Genomic DNA, 15,709 nt, shown 5'->3' on the forward strand with positions numbered 1-15,709 from the left:
TATCGGATGTTATTTTAGAGGCAAAATTTATACAAACTCTGTCCCCTTCCCCCAAGGATGTTTCTGGACAAATTTGGTTACACTCTATGCAGAACTCTATGACTAGTAGCGATTTAAAGGATTTATCTCTATTTTCACTATTGGGCCCCGCCCCTCCTGCCCCCCCGGGGGGGGGGAGGGTCAGAGCCAAAATTCATACAACTTCTGTTCCCTTCCCTCAAGGATGTTTTGGCCAGATTTGGTTACAATTCATGCAGAACTCTAGGAAAAGTAGCGATTTATTGGTTTATCTCTATTTCTATTAGGCCCTGCACCTCTTGCCCCCAGGGGGTCAGAGCCAAAATTTATACAAGTTGTGTTCCCCTTCCCCAAAGGATGTTTGTTACCAAATTTGGTAACAATCCATGGAGAACTCTAGGACAAGTATCGATTTAAAGGATTTACCTTAATTTTCCCTATTGGGCCCCGCCCCTCCTGTCCCCGGGGGGGGGGTGGGGGGGGGGGGGGGGGTCAGAGCCAAAATTTATACACGTTCTGTTCCCCTTCCCCCAAGGATGTTTGTGGCCAAACTTGGTTACAATCCATGCAGAACTCTAGCAATTTAAAGGAAATGTTGACGGACGGACGGACGACGGACGCCGCGCCATGGCATAAGCTCACCGGCCCTTCGTGCCAAGTGAGCTTAAAATCAAGCGCCCGCGGCTTGTACAATACAAGAAGAAAAACAAACCAAGTGGCAGATTATTTTGATTAGATAGGATTGATAATAATAACTTTTTGGATAGATAAATAAATTTTTGGAGGATTGATAAATATCTTTATGGAACTTCATGTTACCTTGATATTTGAAAAAAAAAACCCACATTGAAATGTTCAGTTATACTTTTTTAATGAGCAATTCCTTACGGATAATCAATACACAACGTCTAAGACTGTTATAATGTCCTATATACGATGAATCACTATACTACTGTACCGACCAGGTTTATTCGGCGATGGCCTCGCAGATCGACTGCAGTAGAATAGGATCTTCAGCTGTCACGCCCTTAGAACACAACCTTTCGAATTTCTTCAGAATTTTGATAAGGAATTTCTTCTTTTTGTCGTCTCTTGGACCGCCAGTCGGTCTTGGTCCTCCCGGTGGTGGTTTTGGTCTGCGCCGTTTCTCCGGTCTGGGACCACCAGTCGGCCTTGGGCCACCTGTAGGTCTGACGTCGTTATCCTCTATAATTTCACAGATTCTGTCCAGTATATCGAACCACTGTCGAGCGGAAGCACGGTTGTCACACACCCTGGTCAGCAGCTTTAATGTGTTTACAAATAAGCGGCCAGCCTTGTCGCCGGGCATGCGTTTTTCCGGTGTAGATTTTTCCTCTTCTTCTTCTATTGAGCTACAGATTTCCTCTATAACAATACGAGCAGGACCTTGTCCAGCGTCGGTGTTCTGAATAGTCTGGCACGCTTTCTTCAACATGTTTAAAGCCTTCTTAGTCAGCGCATCGGGGATAGGGGTAGGTTTGGGACCTCCGGTAGGTTTGGGACCTCCGGTAGGTTTGGGACCTCCGGTAGGTTTGGGTCCTCCGGTAGGTTTGGGTCCTCCGGTAGGTTTGGGACCTCCGGTAGGTTTGGGACCTCCGGTAGGTTTGGGTCCTCCGGTAGGTTTGGGACCTCCAGTCGGATTCGGCCCGCCGCCACCCTCAATGATACCACAAGCTATGTCCAATATCTCATCGTACTCTTTCCCCCACATTTTGGCGCGCTTTGTTTGAGCACTACGTTTGTCACATATATCGGTAAGTGCTGTAAGTGTGCTCTGGAACAAGCGACCAGCCTTGTCACCTGGCTTCCTTTTTTCTGGTGTAGATTTAGCTTCTTCTGTTAATGCTCCGCAAATTTCCTCCAAGACAATGCGAGCAGGGCCTTGTCCATCGCTAGTTTTCTCAATCGTCTTGCACGCCTTCTTCAACATATTTAAAGTCTTTTTGATAACTGCGTCAGGAATAGGGGTCGGTTGGGGCTCTTCAGTTGGAGTCGGCTCACCTGTTGGATTTGGTTCATTGATTATGTCACATATCGTTTTTAAGACCTCTTTTGCCGGTTTCCCTTCAATCTTCATTTTTAGTTTATCTAAGCCGTCGTTTGCACACAGGTTCTGTAAGGCGGCTAATGCCTTCTCGAACACTACTTCTTTACCACGTTTGTCCATCTCGTCATCCTTGCTGTCTTCCATGTCAACTTGAGTGTATACTGCAGCACATACTTTCTCTATGGTGTCACGCGCCGGTCCCAGGCCAGTTTTCGGTTTCTCCGCTAGCTTGCACGCCTTCTTTAACAATTTCATTGCAGTATTCACTTGTTTTTTAAGTGGTTTTGGCTTCATTCTTTTTACGTAGCTTTTGGCATTTGCTGTTTCTGGACCGCTAGTCGGCCCTGATTCATCATCATCATCATCGTCATCATTATCATCATCATCATCATCATCGTCGTCGTCGTCGTCGTCATTATCATCGTCATCAACGTCGTCGTCATTATCATCGTCGTCGTCATTATTATCATCGTCGTCGTCATTATCATCGTCATCAACGTCGTCGTCATTATCATCGTCGTCGTCGTCATCATCGTCGTCGTCATCATCGTCGTCGCCATCATCATCATCATCGTCGTCGTCGTCGTCATCATCATCGTCGTCATCATTATCATCATCATCGTCGTTGTCGTCATTATCATCATCATCGTCGTTGTCGACGTCGTCATTGTCCTCACCACTTTCCTCATCACTGTCGTCGCTAAAAACAGAACAGATTTGTTCTAATTCTTCCTTCAAGGCCATATCGTCGATATCTTCGAAATCAGCATTGTTGCAGATGCGCTGCATTATTTCGAGCAAGCGCGAAATCCCCTCGCCATCAGCACGACCTTTACCACGAACCTGGAGTTGATCCATTTCCCCCTGCCCTTGTGATTGTATGACGTTCTGGAGTGCTTGCTCGTTGGCCTTCTCTGACAGCACATGCAGAAGTCTCTTTAGCAGCTCTTGGTTGGCAGCACGTGCTTGAACAGGATATGCTACCTGTGTCAACAGCCCAACACAGAGGCAAAACTCCAAAAGGCGCCCCATGCCTGTAACACACAAGAATGAGAATGTTTACTATCTGGTGTATCACCTAGTAATTAATGGCGGAATAGTCATGGCGACCTTCAATACACAGCCAGTAAGTGTTGTATTTGGATAACTTGTGTAGTGGTAAACAGGTGTAAATGGACACTATCACCTTTTGTAAACAAACGTCTAAAAAGATTTTGCATCATATCTGGCTAAGATGACAATGTGAAAACCGTCAAATCGTCACATGTACATTTTGAATTACCATTTTCAAGATTTTAATGAATATCTGTAAGTTATGATTGGTATTGTAATGAGATGGCTTCTCGGTCGAGTTATTGTAAAACAAAACAAAACAGATCTATTAGACAGGTAACATAAGTTATTGTTCAAATGATGGGTTTCGTTTGTGTCGGTGGTGGAGCATCTTTAAGGTAACAACGCATAATTGTATGTAAGCATGTGGTTAGTTATTAAGACCACGGTGAGGGTTAATATGTGATGATGTTTATTATATAAATACCTGGGTTAATATGTAAAGTTACGAGATGTATAGTAAACTGCAGATTACTCTTAAGCTATATCGGTATTATTGATGTTTTGGTTGAATTACGGTTAGCCTTTGAAACTGGAAGATGGATAGGAGTTCAACGAAACAATAGAATATGTCATTTATGTAATACCGGTATTGGTGATGAATTCCAATATCTATTTTTATGTTCAAATTATACTGTAAGCCAGTTACATGGGAATTACATTCCTGCTTACTTCACGAGACATCTTAATCAAACTAAAATGAAAGACATGTTCTCCATTTTTCATAAAGAATGTTCGCAAATGTATGCTTATTTTTTCTCAGAAATTATGTAATTTGTTATAGTATTAGTTACATCTCAAAATTATCTAAAATACATGTATTTTTCTAACATATTAAAACATAAGAATAAGTCAATTATTACTATACTCAATACAAGTGTATTTTTGTTACCAATTTTAAAGGTGAAACAATTTGTTGGACAAAATATTATGACACACTGAATTTTGTTCGTAATTTTTTTAATCTTTATACAAATAATGCATTTAATTTCGTCTGTCATGCCTTCAAATCGAATTCTATATGTATGACCTCTCGTTATACACAATGTGTATCTGAGTGTAATAAAAGAATTGACTTGAAAACTGACATTTATTTCTGCGCTGATGTAGGAATAGATTGTGGTTTGATGTATGTAAAGAAGACAACTATTAGTTTGATAATTCTAAGACGCTCGTTGAGAGAAATATACCTAGTAACATAAACCAATTGATGTTAGCACTGACACAGGATGGTAAGTGTTGTGTTTACATGGCCAAGTTTATAAATTCTAAAGGAGAAAATAGACAGTAGTTTGAGAACACCAAGTGGCTAGATGAATCCAAATGGACTTCGTTAAGATATTTAAAATGGACTTGGTTGATACTTGATGCCAGTTTTGATATGACACATGCTGTAATGTGGTTGATACTTGATGCCAGTTTTGATATGACACATGCTGTAATGTGGTTGATACTTGATGCCAGTTTTGATATGACACATGCTGTAATGTGGTTGATACTTGATGCCAGTTTTGATATGACACATGCTGTAATGTGGTTGATACTTGATGCCAGTTTTGATATGACACATGCTGTAATGTACATAACAACTCATATTGATTAAGTTTTGATGAAAGTGTTATTTTTATTGTAAAAAGTTCCATTCTGTCTGCTGTTGATTCATCTTGACCAATGGACGTAATAGTCATTTACATGGTATAGCGCTAGGGAGAAAAAACTGTTTTATAGTTGTGTTTTTTTATGTATATATATATATATATTTATGTTTAGTTCATGTTTATTTATGCGGCCAATGACGTAAACATAAAATGACTCTCTGGTGACCCAGCGGGACATTTACTTTATTCTAAATTGTTCAATAATATTCATGTATAGGCAATCATTTTGAAGATGATTTTGATAATTTCATTGGACAAAGATTTTTTTGCCAGAGCCTAGAGTTGGTGTTTTCAAACCACTCACGTGAACAATTTTGGATTGTAATTTATATAGATTTATATATACAACACATACTAGTTACACACACGCATACAGACTGATTGACCTTTATATTTTAATATATTTAATGACAACGGCAGAATTTTGATGTATAAAAGAATACGTAATCGTAAATCCATGGTAGAAACTGGTAGATGGAATAATGTAAATTATCAACATTTCATTTGTTCTTATTACGATACCAATAATCATATCGGTGATGAATTTCATTATTTAAGTTTTCAATTTTGAAAGAAACTTTTTATACCCGGTATACTATTGTACGATACCAAATATTAAAGTTGTACGGCTATTTAACTAAGAAAAGGTTCTTTTTAAAAAAATTATATTCACTTAACTTGTCCACATTATTATATCTCTTGAATGTTGTAAATATATTTGTCTTTATATTGTAGTTGTCTAAAGAGATTGGAAAAGGAAAGTTGAAAGTCGAAAGGATAATATCGAAACATCTTTGCGAAACACATATTTAAAATATCAGGATGTATTAGCTAAAATCTTTCTGTTCACAAACATACATACGGTGGTTGGTAATTGGTTGAAACCGTGGCGTAATACTTTGGAGAGAACCAGACAATCAAATGTTCCCCCTAGGGATGAAAAGGTCAGACTTGGAGTACATGTGTATTCCATGGCCTAGTCGTGACGGGGTATACCGGTTGAGATGTGACTGTTTAATGTATCTTTCCTACCCATGGGCTATAGATAATATTTGTCCAATTTTCTACCTGATCTGAGGCCAACGTCATTAGCATTGTTGTAACAATCAAGCATGACCAGGCATAAGTTGCTGGCTGAATGGGTGACTACGTAATGATACGGTCGAGTAAATCTTCAGCAACAATGCCTGGTAAGTGATAACCAGTCCGATAACTGTGTTGTGATGCGACTGGTTCTCTTTTATCATGTATATGATCAATTATGGATTGAGTTTCACATGTATGTTTGCTTTTGCAAGAAAAAGAAACAGAATTTGGCATCAGACAAGCCACCTCTAAGCCATTGGTGACAATAAAGAGAACTGGAAGAAGATAATATGTTTATGACCAGTTTAACCAGCTATACTACCGAACAATTGAACTTTCCATTAGAATAATCTGATAAAACTAAACTGTAGAATTTTATTACACATGTTTCCTAGCAATTCAAAACACGGTTAACATTTTGTTACCCTTGTCTTTTATTTATCGTCTAGTCTTTATGTGATTTGACATACATCCTAAAACTAATTCCGCCACAAAGCAAATTTATCCAACATAATTGTTTTCCATTTCGTATTACTGTACCTAACGGAAAATTTCAATATCTAATTGTGTGGGCATATCAAATACTTGCAGTTCAAAATACTGCAATGTCTAATTTTTTGTTAATAACTAGATAAGTGTCTTTTTATGTTACAATTCTTTTCCCTGATCCTTTAATTTCATCAGGGTACGAAATAAATTGCAAACAGTTTGCAAACAAAACTCGTTTTCAATGCTGAAGTAAATACTTTTGACTTTATATTAATGCTGTGGACCGTATTTATGCCTTAACGACACAATAAAACAATAAATAGATTTAACACATTTTAACCACAATAAAAAAAAACGTTTTCAAGTAATGTTAAGGCAGAACTCAAAAGGGGGAAAAAAACATGACAAAAAACCTAGATTTAGAGAAAAAAGTTCACTTACGATAGATACGCCAACGAGAAAACGAACCAGTCACTATCTGATTGTGTTCAAATTGTTATTCCATTATAATACTAAAGATACTAAAATCTCTTACATGATCTTTAGCTGAAGTTATTCATCAAGCGATCAAAAATGGTTAAATCCTTTCAGTACCCCTTCACTGAAGCCTTTCAGCGACAATAAAAGATGCGCAAATTCGTCTGTTGGAATTATTCCGCCAGAACAAAAATGCAAATAAATAATAACATATCATTTACTAAAGTATTTTCAGCGTTTTTTAAAGCTATTTAGAGATCAAAATAAATAAAGGTTAAAGAACAAACTTTGATGAAGCTAGTCCGCCTACCAGAACAAAACAAATACGATAGTAAAACTTATAAATCTCCGTCTTTTATCTAATTATTAACAAAAGAGAGAAACTTAAATGTAATACATACCGTTCGTTGGACCTATTCAGTCAGAGTAGGTGTTGGTAAGTGTTTCTCGGTAAGTGATCTTGAAATAGAAGTCGAGCTGATCAATGATCAGTGTTATAATATACCCTAACTTGACCAGTGACGTCAAGGAGGGTACCTGCTGGAGACAGAAGCCTTTCACTACACGTGACGCTACAGTGACCAGATCGTGACTGACCATCACAAACCGTCCATACAATCGCTTGGTCCTCCGGCAATATCTCTGTATTTATTTTGTTTATCTAAAACATGTTGATGTTTGATTATCTGTGGCTAAAAGGGAGCTTATTTCAGAAAACTAGTTTTAGTGTATCTTTTTCCTCCAAAATGAAGATTTAAATTAAATATATAAAATAAGTATACACAAATAATGAAGTAATCATAGTATTTAAGAAAATAATGATAATTCAGTGGAAAAATAGAACACCAATATTTATAATTCGTTTGTTACAAAAAGGGATCTATTGAGTATATTAATAATGTGATTGTGTTGAAAAATGAATTGGATCATTTACAACAAGCAACACACGACTCATAGGCCGGAAACGAAATTTTTTGAAACAAACTATTTTAGTAACAGTTGCCTTTTGACCTCAAATTCATTTTCCAAGCTATGTTTTCATCTATGTTACCATTGTATGAAGTTAGAACTAATTCTGTCTCAAGTCATAGGCCGGAAACGAATTTTTTTGAAACAAACTATTATTTTAGTAACAGTTGCCTTTTGACCTCAAATTCATTTTCCAAGCTATGTTTTCATCTATGTTACCATTGTATGAAGTTAGAACTAATTTTGTCTCAAGTCATAGGCCGGAAACGAAATTTTTTGAAACAAACTATTTTAGTAACAGTTGCCTTTTGACCTCAAATTCAATTCCAAGCTATGTTTTCATCTATGTTACCATTGTATGAAGTTTGAACAAATTCCGTTGACGAGTTCTCAAGTTGTTATCTGGAAACTATCTTTTGTAATAGGGACCTTTGTAGTTGACCTTTTGACACCAAATTCAATCCCAAGCTCTATTTTCTCATATGGTACCATTGTGTGGAGTTTGTTAAAAATCGTTGATGTTTCTGAAGTTGTTGTTTGGAAACTAATATTTTGTGAACAATCTATTTTTAGTAATAGTGATTTATGTAGTTGACCTTTTGACCCCAAATCCAATCCCAAGCTGTATTTTCTCATACGCTATCATGGTATGAAATTTGATCAAAATCCGTTGATTTTTTCTCAAATTATCTCCTGGAAACGTATATATTGTGAATAATCTATTTTTAGTAATAGTGACCTTTTTAGTTGACCATTTGACCCCAAATTCAATCCCAAGCTGTATTTTCTCATATGCTACCATCGTGTGAAGCTTTATTAAACTCTCTTGGTTTTTTTCGCAATATATCGTCTGGAAACGAAAAACTATTTTGAGTAACAGTGACCTTTGAAGTTGACCTTTTGACCCTTGATTCGATTCAAAGTTGTATTTTTCCATATACTATCAAAGTGTATAAAGTTTGATCAAAAATGCATTGGTGTTTTTTTAAGTTAACGTCTGGAAACTAATATTTTGTAAAACAAACTTTTTTTAGTAGCAGTGACCTATGTAGTTGACATTTTGACCCCAATTTCAATCCCAAGCTATGATATCCCCTATGTGACCTTTGTATGAAGTTTGAACAAATTCCGTTGATGTGTTCTCAACTTACCATCCGGAAAATAAAATGATTTGTGAAACAATCTATTTTCAGTAACAGTGACCTTTGAAGTTGAACTTTAGACCCCAAAATCCAATCCCAAGCTGTATTTTCTTATAAGCTATCATTGTGTGAAGTTTCATCAAAATCCGTTGATGTTTTCTGAAGTTGTTGTTTGGCAACTGTAAACAATCTATTTTTAGTAATAATGACCTTTGTAATTGACCTTTCGACCCCAAATTCGATATGAAGCTATGTTATCTCCTATGTTACCATTGTATGAAATTTGAACAATTTTCTTTGAGGTGCTCTCAACTTATTTGGAAATTAAAATTTTTGAAATATTTTTTTTTTAGTAACGGTGACCTTTGTAGTTAACCTTTTGACCCCAAACTAATATTCTGTGAAAAAAAATCTGCTTTTAGTAATAGTGACCTTTGTAGTTGACTGTTTGACCCAAAGTTCAATTCCAAGCTGTATTTTCTCATATGCTACCATTGTGTGAAGCTTTATTCAAATCCGTTGATTTTTTTCCTTAATATATCGTCTGGAAACGAAAAAACTATTTGTAGTTACAGTGACCTTTGTAGTTGACCTTTTACCCATAAGTTCAATTCCAAGCTGTATTTTCCTATATGCTACCATTGTGTGAGGTTTGATCAAGTCCGTTGATTTTTTTCTCAAGTTATAGTCTGGAAACGATTGGGAAAGACAGACAGACGGACGGACGGACGGACAAACGGAAACAAACAATTTAGTCCCCTCCGGTTTCACCGGCAGGGGCTAATTATATGATAATACTATCTTTTATAATAATGAAGCAAAAACTGACAGGGTGAAAAGCGGAAGTGTGTAACCATATTATTTGGTAAGATTCAGGGATGATTGTTCGTCCCTGTAAAGCCTTTCTATTAGACGATTTAGTTCGATTCGCTCTGGATTATAGGCATCGTATAAATGTGTATATATGTGGCAGGATTTTGGAATATTCCGACCAGCATGTTGTTTGTTTAACGTGAATTTTGTGATACTTATCGCTAATTGAACTAGTAGGTAACCCTGAAGGAACACCGCGCGACTGGACACGGAGTTGGTAACATATACATTACACACGAGCTCATCACAATTAGGTGATGGCCACGCAATTGGTAACATATACATTACACACCACCTCATCACAATTAGGTGATGGCCACGCAGTTGGTAACATATACAATACACACCAGCTCATCACAATTAGGTGATGGCCACGGAGTTGGTAACGTATACAATACACACGAGCTCATCACAATTAGGTGAGGGCCACGGAGTTGGTAACATATACATTACACACGAGCTCATCACAATTAGGTGATGGCTACGGAGTTGGTAACATATACATTACACACGAGCTCATCACAATTAGGTGATGGACACGCAGTTGGTAACATATACAATACACACGAGCTCATCACAATTAGGTGATGGCCACGGAGTTGGTAACATATACATTACACACGAGCTCATCACAATTAGGTGATGGCCACGGAGTTGGTAACATATACATTACACACGAGCTCATCACAATTAGGTGATGGCCACGGAGTTGGTAACGTATACAATATACACGAGCTCATCACAATTAGGTGATGGCCACGGAGTTGGTAACGTATACAATATACACGAGCTCATCACAATTAGGTGAGGGCCACGGAGTTGGTAACGTATACATTACACACGAGCTCATCACAATTAGGTGAGGGCCACGGAGTTGGTAACGTATACATTACACACGAGCTCATCACAATTAGGTGAGGGCCACGGAGTTGGTAACATATTCATTACACACGAGCTCATCACAATTAGGTGATGGCCACGCAGTCGGTAACATATACAATACACACGAGCTCATCACAATTAGGTGATGGCCACGGAGTTGGTAACGTATACAATACACACGAGCTCATCACAATTAGGTGATGGCCACGGAGTTGGTAACGTATACATTACACACGAGCTCATCACAATTAGGTGAGGGCCACGGAGTTGGTAACGTATACATTACACACGAGCTCATCACAATTAGGTGAGGGCCACGGAGTTGGTAACATATACATTACACACGAGCTCATCACAATTAGGTGATGGCTACGGAGTTGGTAACATATACAATACACACGAGCTCATCACAATTAGGTGATGGCCACGGAGTTGGTAACATATACATTACACACAAGCTCATCACAATTAGGTGATGGCGACGCATTTGGTAACATATACATTACACACCAGCTCATCACAATTAGGTGATTGCCACGGAGTTGGTAACGTATACATTACACACGAGCTCATCACAATTAGGTGATGGACACACAGTTGGTAACATATACAATACACACCAGCTCATCACAATTAGGTGATGGCCACGCAGTTGGTAACATATACATTACACACGAGCTCATCACAATTAGGGGATGGCCACGCAGTTGGTAACATATACATTACACACGAGCTCATCACAATTAGGTGATGGCCACGGAGTTGGTAACATATACATAACACACGAGCTCATCACAATTAGGTGATGGCCAAGCAGTTGGTAACATATACAATACACACCAGCTCATCACAATTAGGTGATGGCCACGCAGTTGGTAACATATACATTACACACAAGCTCATCACAATTAGGGGATGGCCACGCAGTTGGTAACATATACAATACACACGAGCTCATCACAATTAGGTGATGGCCACGGAGTTGGTAACGTATACAATACACACGAGCTCATCACAATTAGGTGATGGCCAAGCAGTTGGTAACATATACAATACACACCAGCTCATCACAATTAGGTGATGGCCACGCAGTTGGTAACATATACATTACACACAAGCTCATCACAATTAGGTGATGGCCACGCAGTTGGTAACATATACATTACACACGAGCTCATCACAATTAGGTGATGGCCACGCAGTTGGTAATGTATACAATACACACGAGCTCATCACAATTAGGTGATGGACACGGAGTTGGTAACGTATACAATACACACGAGCTCATCACAATTAGGTGATGGCCACGGAGTTGGTAACATATACAATACACACCAGCTCATCACAATTAGGTGATGGCCACATAGTTGGTAACGTATACAATACACACGAGCTCATCACAATTAGGTGATGGACACGGAGTTGGTAACGTATACAATACACACCAGCTCATCACAATTATGTGATGGCCGAGGAGTTGGTTACGTATACATTACACACGAGCTCATCACAATTAGGTGATGGCCACGGAGTTGGTAACATATACATTACACACGAGCTCATCACAATTAGGTGATGGACACGCAGTTGGTAACCTATACAATACACACGAGCTCATCACATTTAGGTGATGGACACGGAGTTGGTAACGTATACAATACACACGAGCTCATCACAATTAGGTGATGGCCACGGAGTTGGTAACACATACAATACACACGAGCTCATCACAATTAAGTGATGGCCACGGAGTTGGTAACACATACAATACACACGAGCTCATCACAATTAAGTGATGGCCACGGAGTTGGTAACATATACAATACACACGAGCTCATCACAATTAGGTGATGCCCACGCAGTTGGTAACATATACAATACACACCAGCTCATCACAATTAGGTGATGGCCACGGAGTTGGTAACATATACAATACACACCAGCTCATCACAATTAGGTGATGGCCACGGAGTTGGTAACATATACAATACACACCAGCTCATCACAATTAGGTGAGGGCCACGGAGTTGGTAACAGATACAATACACACCAGCTCATCACAATTAGGTGATGGCCACGGAGTTGGTAACATATACAATACACACGAGCTCATCACAATTAGGTGATGGCCACGCAGTTGGTAACATATACATTACACACAAGCTCATCACAATTAGGTGATGGCCACGCAGTTGGTAACATATACATTACACACGAGCTCATCACAATTAGGTGATGGCCACGGAGTTGGTATGTATACAATACACACGAGCTCATCATAATTAGGTGATGGACACGGAGTTGGTAACGTATACAATACACACCAGCTCATCACAATTAGGTGATGGACACGGAGTTGGTAACGTATACAATACACACGAGCTCATCACAATTAGGTGATGGACACGGAGTTGGTAACGTATACAATACACACGAGCTCATCACAATTAGGTGATGGCCACGGAGTTGGTAACACATACAATACACACGAGCTCATCACAATTAGGTGATGGCCACGGAGTTGGTAACACATACAATACACACGAGCTCATCACAATTAAGTGATGGCCACGGAGTTGGTAACACATACAATACACACGAGCTCATCACAATTAGGTGATGGCCACGCAGTTGGTAACATATACATTACACACGAGCTCATCACAATTAGGTGATGGCCACGGAGTTGGTAACATATACAATAAACACGAGCTCATCACAATTAGGTGATGGACACGGAGTTGGTAACATATACAATACACACCAGCTCATCACAATTAGGTGATGGCCACGGAGTTGGTAACATATACAATCCACACCAGCTCATCACAATTAGGTGATGGCCACGGAGTTGGTAACATATACAATACACACGAGCTCATCACAATTAGGTGATGGCCACGGAGTTGGTAACATATACATTACACACCAGCTCATCACAATTAGGTGATGGCCACGGAGTTGGTAACGTATACAATACACACGAGCTCATCACAATTAGGTGATGGCCACGGAGTTGGTAACATATACAATACACACCAGCTCATCACAATTAGGTGATGGCCACGGAGTTGGTAACATATACATTACACACGAGCTCATCACAATTAGGTGATGGCCACGGAGTTGGTAACGTATACAATACACACGAGCTCATCACAATTAGGTGATGGCCACGCAGTTGGTAACGTATACAATACACACCAGCTCATCACAATAAGGTGATGGCCACGGAGTTGGTAACATATACAATACACACCAGCTCATCACAATTAGGTGATGGCCACGGAGTTGGTAACATATACATTACACACGAGCTCATCACAATTAGGTGATGGCCACGGAGTTAGTAACATATACAATACACACGAGCTCATCACAATTAGGTGAGGGCCATGGAGTTGGTAACGTATACAATACACACGAGCTCATCACAATTAGGTGATGGCCACGGAGTTGGTAACGTATACATTACACACCAGCTCATCACAATTAGGTGATGGCCACGGAGTTGGTAACATATACAATACACACGAGCTCATCACAATTAGGTGATGGCCACACAGTTGGTAACATATACATTACACACGAGCTCATTACAGTTAGGTGATGGACACGGAGTTGGTAACATATACAATACACACCAGCTCATCACAATTAGGTGATGGACACGGAGTTGGTAACGTATACATTACACACCAGCTCATCACAATTAGGTGATGGCCACGGAGTTGTTGGTAACATATACAATACACACGAGCTCATCACAATTTGGTGATGGCCACGCAGTTGGTAACATATACATTACACACGAGCTCATCACAATTAGGCGATGGACACGGAGTTGGTAACATATACATTACACACGAGCTCATCACAATTAGGTGATGTGACAACAACTAAAATGTAAGGATCGTAGGAGAAGAACAACGAATTCTATGATGATTAAGATGTAGAGTCACAGGAAGGTGACCTTGGTAGAAGTTTTGTCGAAAGAATAAACAGGAGCTTACAAAGAATATTCCACCAGTGGCACTAACTTTAAAGCATTGAAAGATCAAAGATGAGCAGTGCGGAGTTCCTTCAGGCGCCGCCTCCCAGTTCAATTGTCTATCATCACAAACCATTTTCATTTCATTTCAGAATATTTTATTGTCGGATGTTAAAGACAATCGGAATTGGGCAACAGGCAACATACCTATACACGCCCTCTCCTTTCATATTAACAGTACATACAAATCAATATATATATATACATAAATATTATAATCTCAATTGCTATTTTTATGATGATATCCTAAAACATCAAGCTAGATATTGATAAACATCATATACGAAATGTCTCCTAGTTTATATCATTACAAACAGAAAAAAAAAACATGATTTTACAAGATATTCAACGAATTCAACGAAATATATTCAACAAGATTCAGCAAAATCTATCGGTATCCCTGACAAAGCACTGAAATGTATCCAATGTAGCTTTATTACTGTTAATATCGTGTCTTTCAGAGCCATGTAAAATGTCTGTGTTGACAGTGGTATATCATTGTCAAGTTCCGGGATAGAATTAAAAACTATTTTACAAACGTTTGGAAATTGATGTTGAAAGTATTTTGGCACGGGAATAGACAGCACGTGTGTACATAATTAGGTTTGATCTAGTGGTTGATGAAGCGACGTGTTCACTGTATCTGTCTGTGACATCATTCTCATTCAGTCAGCGTCATTGATTAACGTCACCATCGCGTCACGTCGGTTTTACCTTCCAATTCAATCTAGAGCATTTACCTATCCACCTACATTGCTATTGCTCCTGCTTGCCTCCTACTGTACTATTGCTATTGCTCCTGCTTGCCTACTACTGTACTGTTACTATTGCTCCTGCTTGCCTCCTACTGTACTGTTACTATTGCTCCTGCTTGCCTCCTACT

The 15,709-nt window shown here is 38.9% G+C and overlaps 1 protein-coding gene across 1 annotated transcript; it reads right to left on the bottom strand.

Annotated features, from left to right (window-relative positions):
• Positions 1-872: 872 nt before the first annotated feature.
• On the bottom strand, positions 873-7,428 carry LOC138335839 (uncharacterized). Its single transcript, XM_069284994.1, has 2 exons — positions 7,311-7,428; positions 873-3,120 (listed from the first exon to the last, which is right to left on the bottom strand). The coding sequence occupies exon 2, from the start codon at positions 3,116-3,118 to the stop codon at positions 986-988; it is 2,133 nt and encodes a 710-aa protein (XP_069141095.1). The 5' UTR covers positions 3,119-3,120; positions 7,311-7,428; the 3' UTR covers positions 873-985.
• Positions 7,429-15,709: the final 8,281 nt, after the last annotated feature.

This window comes from Argopecten irradians, chromosome 12 (assembly GCF_041381155.1).
Source record: "Argopecten irradians isolate NY chromosome 12, Ai_NY, whole genome shotgun sequence".
In the NCBI taxonomy this organism is placed as follows: Eukaryota; Metazoa; Mollusca; class Bivalvia; order Pectinida; family Pectinidae; genus Argopecten; species Argopecten irradians.